At 40.2% G+C, this 6,000-nt stretch overlaps 1 protein-coding gene across 1 annotated transcript in view; it reads right to left on the bottom strand.

The window, feature by feature from the left end:
• Nucleotides 1-716: 716 nt before the first annotated feature.
• Nucleotides 717-6,000, bottom strand: part of LOC121002474 (mediator of RNA polymerase II transcription subunit 1-like) — a 170,057-nt gene continuing 164,773 nt past the window's right edge. The window contains exons 17-18 of the mRNA XM_040433926.1: nt 2,701-2,809; nt 717-1,296 (exon numbers count right to left, since the gene is read on the bottom strand). Coding sequence (XP_040289860.1) covers nt 717-1,296; nt 2,701-2,809 — 689 coding nt within the window. The remainder of the gene's footprint in view (nt 1,297-2,700; nt 2,810-6,000) is intronic.

Here is a 6,000-nt window from a genome sequence, read left to right as displayed (position 1 = left end):
GATCACTGATAACATCTTCCCTGTGTACAACAAAGACAGAAAAAAGAAAATCTTGACCACTGATACCACTATGTAAAGTTAGCATAAGGGTCCATTCACACATCTGGATGTGTTTTGCGGATCCGCAAAACACGGACACTGGCAATGTGCGTTCCGCATTTTGCGGACCGCACATCACCGGCACTATAATAGAAAATGCCTAATCTTGTCCGCAATTGCGGACAATAAGACATGTTCTATTTTTATGGGAACGGAATTGCGGACCCGGAAGTGAAGATCCACATTTCCGGATCCGGGCAGCACATAGTGCTGCCCCATAGAAATGAATGGGTCTGCAATTCCATTCCGCAAAATGCGGAACAGAATTGCGGACATGTGAATGGAGCCTTAGAGTGAATTCAGATGTGTCTAATCTGTTGCAGAAATTTAAGCAACTAAACATCAGTTCCATTTATCTGATTACGGCTTGTAGAAATCCATGTTTTTACCTTAAAAACAACCAAATTCTGAAGAATAGAAGTGATTTCTGGTTGCAGAAATTTCAATAATTGCAACAATTCTGCTGTTTCTACATATACACTAATATCCTGAGGAAAAGGTCATCCTTATCAGAAGCCTGGAAAACGCCTTTAACTTTTTTTCCCCTCCAAAATATAAACAAGTCACTGATGCTGAATATTCCTTTATTTAGTTTATTTAATATGAACAACATTCATTCATCCATTCATTTCATTCTCCAGCATGGATCGTGACATTGCTGGTCCTGAAACACTCAAGCTGAGTTCTTCTGTGATACTTGAGCCAAGTTCTCCTGTAATGCTGGAACTTTGATCCTCGGCTACGTTGGGACTTGGGACTTCGGCCATAATAGGGCTGAGTTCCTGTACAATGCGGGAGCTTTGCTCCTCAGCAGTAATAGAATTAGATTCCTCAGCAACACTAGAATTAATTTCTACAGGGTGAAAATAGGGGTGTTCTGTGTAGCTGGAGTTTGGTTCTTGAGTTGGACAAGGATTAGGTTCATGCAGATCAACTGAATGTTCACCACCATTATCATCATCGAGAAACATATCTTCATTATGGTCATAGACATCATTATTCTTCTCTAAGTTTGACGGCATGTCTTGTGGCATATTATGTTGTGGTTCAGTCACAGTTTCTTCTTCGTATTCTCCCGAATAGAGTGGGGGCAAAACATTGTTACCATTTGTATGATGCATCTTCATATCCTCAGAAACTACCACTTGCTGTGCCTTCTTAAAGATGGTTCTCATTATTAGGGGAATAGACATACAACTGAAAAAAATAATAATAATTAAATTTGAACTGTAAGCAAGCCATGGATTTTCATTCAGCATAGCCTCCCCCTCTCTGTGTAAGCATTTGTATGGTACCACTTCAAGTAGAACCCGGTTCTGTTATTAGACAGGCCGCGCATTACACAGCTTTTACAAGTTTTGAGCACAAAACCCTTAGTAATAAAGTGGGCACATCCAGACAGAGGCGCACAAGGTGATGTAAGGAGATTGCCCTGCCGTGCCCACGTTTCCCTAGGTGGTGCTGCCTGAGGCAATGAGTACTTCCATCCACTATAAATATCCAACTGTATTGCCATTCTCAGGACAGGAACACAGTTAAATGCTGCGGCAGGGCACAGGAGCAATGTCTCCCAGCTCTGCCGTTCCCTCTGTTAGGCTACAGACACTAAGCCTGAAGCCTATTACACGCCAGCACCGGCTCAGGACACAGACCGGAAGAGGCCCGTGTCCTGCACTGCATCGCTTACAGCGGCATGGAAGTATTTGAGTTTTTATTTTATTTTTACTTTGCAGAATGCCGCTGGAAAAATATTGGGGGGGGGGGGGTCATTATTATAACTGGGGGAGGAGCACTATAGGTAAATTGGTTCTACTGGGGGCACAAAAAATTGACTTCTTTGTACTGGCACACATTATAAGGGGGTATTTTTTGTACTGGTAAAAAGGGGACTTTTTTGTACCAACACACATTAGGGGCTTTTTTTTTTCTACTACCGCACATAAGGGGAATTATTACTACGGAGGGGAATTATGGTGGGCTTTATGACTACTGGGGGACTATAGGAAAAATAATTACTGGTATAGACCCTATGGTATTATTACTTCTAGGGCATAATAGGGGACATTACTACTATTGGGGGCACTGTTAACACTAAGTGTACTATGGCATTGAATTATAACTATTGAAGGGGCACTCTGTGTGGTACTAGTATTTCCATCTGTTTCTGCAGCATAGTATTGTGGAGCACACTCAGCATAGTATTGGGAGTAGCAGGATAGGGTGTTCAAGAAGGGGGGGGGATGATGGAAAAGTATGAAACAAATAAGTTGGTGTGTCAAACTCCGCAGAGACAAGAGGTGGCTGAAAAAAAAATCATCATGGCCGCCTGGTCCAAATGGAGAAGATGAGGAAACAGAACATCTACATCAGGGGAGACATCACTGGATGTAAGAGGTATGTGGCGCTGTGTTACCGTGTATGTTTTGTAGAGCTCTATGTAATGTTTTCCAAGTATGTCTATAATAGTAGAGTTGTTAGGGGGATTGGAGGGGGCGGGGGTTAGGTTGAGAATTTGGCATGTGGAGGGGGGCACGGTTTCAATTTTTACCTCAGAAAGGCTAGGTGCACCCCTGGGCACTTCATGAAATAATGTGTAGTTACCTTTCCAAAACTTTCATGATGAATTCATTGCTGCAGGGTGATGGTGGGTCTGATGAACTAGTGTAAAGGCTGCAAATAAAATTCCTGTAGCTCATGATGTCGACAACAACTGTGCAGAGACATGATGACAAGATGAAAGCAGATGAAGTACTACAGTATGCTTGGTGTAAAACATTTGCATTACTCATTAAACCCGAGTCGTATGTTTTATTTATAGTTAATATGTAAAAATACAAAAGATATTCTGGCATCTTGTCTCAGTATATTCAGGTGAAACTCGAAAAATTAAAATATCACGCAAAAGTCCATTTATTTCGGAAATGCAAATTAAAAGGAATTGTGTTAATGCAGCTTAAAATTAGAATTTTGTGAAAAGGTTCAGTATTCTAGGCTCAGAGTGTTACACTGTAGTCAGCTAATTAATCCATACCCCCTGAGCAAAGGGTACCTCAAATTGGATTTTGGGGTTTCATAAGCTGTAAGCCAAAATCATCCAAATTATACCAAATAAAGGTTTGAAATATCTCGCTTTGCATGTAATGAGTCTATCTCATATATTAGTTTCACCTTTTAAGTTGCATTACTGAAATAAATGAACTTTGCACGATATTCTAATTTTTCGAGTTTCACCTGTACACTCATTGACAAAAAAAACACATAAGATAGTAAATGTCGGATTGCAGCAAAACTTGGCATTGTGGGAGTTGTAGTTTTACAACAGCTGGAGGGCCGCAGGTTGAGCATGCCTGCTCTAGACAGACCACCAGTAGAAAGGATTGTTTGATCAGTCGTCAAACACCTCCATTACACAGGCGTTTATGGACAGACCAAGTGCTTAGCTGAAAGATATTTTGTGTCATGGTCCCCATTAACAGCCAGCCACTGTCGCCTTTGTTTGTAGTGGCATTGTGAATGAGAAACCTGGACTGCTACGGAATGGAATATCATCATGGTCCGGTTTGAATATGGAGTGAGCCAGGAGAGACGGCTGTTGGCCAACAACTATTGAATGTGTATGGGCAGCTTAATATTGCAATCACTTACATAGATCAATATTACATTCACACATATAAAGTTTGGTTTGATTACAACAACTCCTTGGTGCTTTTCTCTTTTTGTCAATGAGTGTATGACACAGTCCAGACATAGGAAAAAGAAAGATAAAAGGGAGTTGTCCAACCATGGACATTTCTTTAAAAGTATAGAATTATATCAAGCAAGTGTCTATCCTTGCACCACATTTATCATCCAGCCTGAATCAATATGATAAATGTGCTGCAGGTCTAGACAGCCTGTCTAAGTTCAAACTATCTTATGGGTTAGTAAATCTGGGCCTAGGTTCCTTTGATCACTTACATTTAATGCTTTAGAATGCATATGCTTCAAAGCATTATAGCCTTTCAATGTGAAGACGACAAGCAAACTATTAAGCCACACCACAGACATGGCCTGACAGGCAGATTCCTTTACCATACCTAGGAGCCATAGTCAGGCCCCTGACTGCCATAATAAAGCATTGTGGGTCTTGGATGGGTTTCCAGAGGCAATCCCCTCCCTTTATCAAACTCCATAGATGAATAACGGAAATGTTCATTTGAAAATGAAGACTGTCGATAGGACTTTTTTTTCCCTATCATGTATAACGGAACAAAACTGAACCGTTATTTGTGCCCATAGACATGTATTAGGACAGATGAAAATGGCACGCCTCTTAACCACCTCAGCCCCCATAGCTTAAACACCCTGAAAGACCAGGCCACTTTTTACACTTCTGACCTACACTACTTTCACCGTTTATTGCTCGGTCATGCAACTTACCACCCAAATGAATTTTACCTCTTTTTCTTCTCACTAATAGAGCTTTCATTTGGTGGTATTTCATTGCTGCTGACATTTTTACTTTTTTTGTTATTAATCGAAATTTAACGATTTTTTTGCAAAAAAATGACATTTTTCACTTTCAGTTGTAAAATTTTGCAAAAAAAACGAGATCCATATATAAATTTTGCTCTAAATTTATTGTTCTACATGTCTTTGATAAAAAAAAAATGTTTGGGTAAAAAAAAAATGGTTTGGGTAAAAGTTATAGCGTTTACAAACTATGGTACAAAAATGTGAATTTCCGCTTTTTGAAGCAGCTCTGACTTTCTGAGCACCTGTCATGTTTCCTGAGGTTCTACAATGCCCAGACAGTACAAACACCCCACAAATGACCCCATTTCTGAAAGTAGAGACCCTAAGGTATTCGCTGATGGGCATAGTGAGTTCATAGAACTTTTTATTTTTGTGTTTTGGGGAATGTGTTTTGGGGTGTCTTTTTACATATACCCATGCTGGGTGAGATAAATATCTTGGTCAAATGCCAACTTTGTATAAAAAAAATGGGAAAAGTTGTCTTTTGCCAAGATATTTCTCTCACCCAGCATGGGTATATGTAAAATGACACCCCAAAACACATTCCCCAACTTCTACTGAATACGGAGATACCAGATGTGTGACACTTTTTTGCAGCCTAGGTGGGCAAAGGGGCCCATATTCCAAAGAGCACCTTTCGGATTTCACTCGTCATTTTTTACAGAATTTGATTTCAAACTCCTTACCACACATTAGGGCCCCTGGAAAATGCCAGGGCAGTATAACTACCCCACAAGTGACCCCATTTTGGAAAGAAGACACCCCAAGGTATTCCGTGAGGGGCATGGCGAGTTCCTAGAATTTTTTATTTTTTGTCACAAGTTAGTGGAAAATTATGATTTTTTATTTATTTTTTTCATACAAAGTCTCATATTCCACTAACTTGTGACAAAAAATAAAAACTTCCATGAACTCACTATGCCCATCAGCGAATACCTTGGGGTCTCTTCTTTCCAAAATGGGGTCACTTGAGGGGTAGTTATACTGCCCTGGCATTCTAGGGGCCCAAATGTGTGGTAAGGAATTTGAAATCAAATTCTGTAAAAAATGACGAGTGAAATCCGAAAGGTGCTCTTTGGAATATGGGCCCCTTTGCCCACCTAGGCTACAAAAAAAGTGTCACACATCTGGTATCTCCATATTTAGTAGAAGTTGGGGAATGTGTTTTGGGGTGTCTTTTTACATATACCCATGCTGGGTGAGATAAATATCTTGGTCAAATGCCAACTTTGTATAAAAAAATGGGAAAAGTTGTCTTTTGCCAAGATATTTCTCTCACCCAGCATGGGTATATGTAAAATGACACCCCAAAACACATTCCCCAACTTCTACTGAATACGGAGATACCAGATGTGTGATACTTTTTTGCAGCCTAGGTGGGCAAAG

The sequence above is a fragment of the Bufo bufo genome, chromosome 5 (genome assembly GCF_905171765.1).
Source record: "Bufo bufo chromosome 5, aBufBuf1.1, whole genome shotgun sequence".
NCBI classification, from domain to species: domain Eukaryota; kingdom Metazoa; phylum Chordata; class Amphibia; order Anura; family Bufonidae; genus Bufo; species Bufo bufo.
This window is presented reverse-complemented; position numbering and strand designations above follow the sequence as displayed.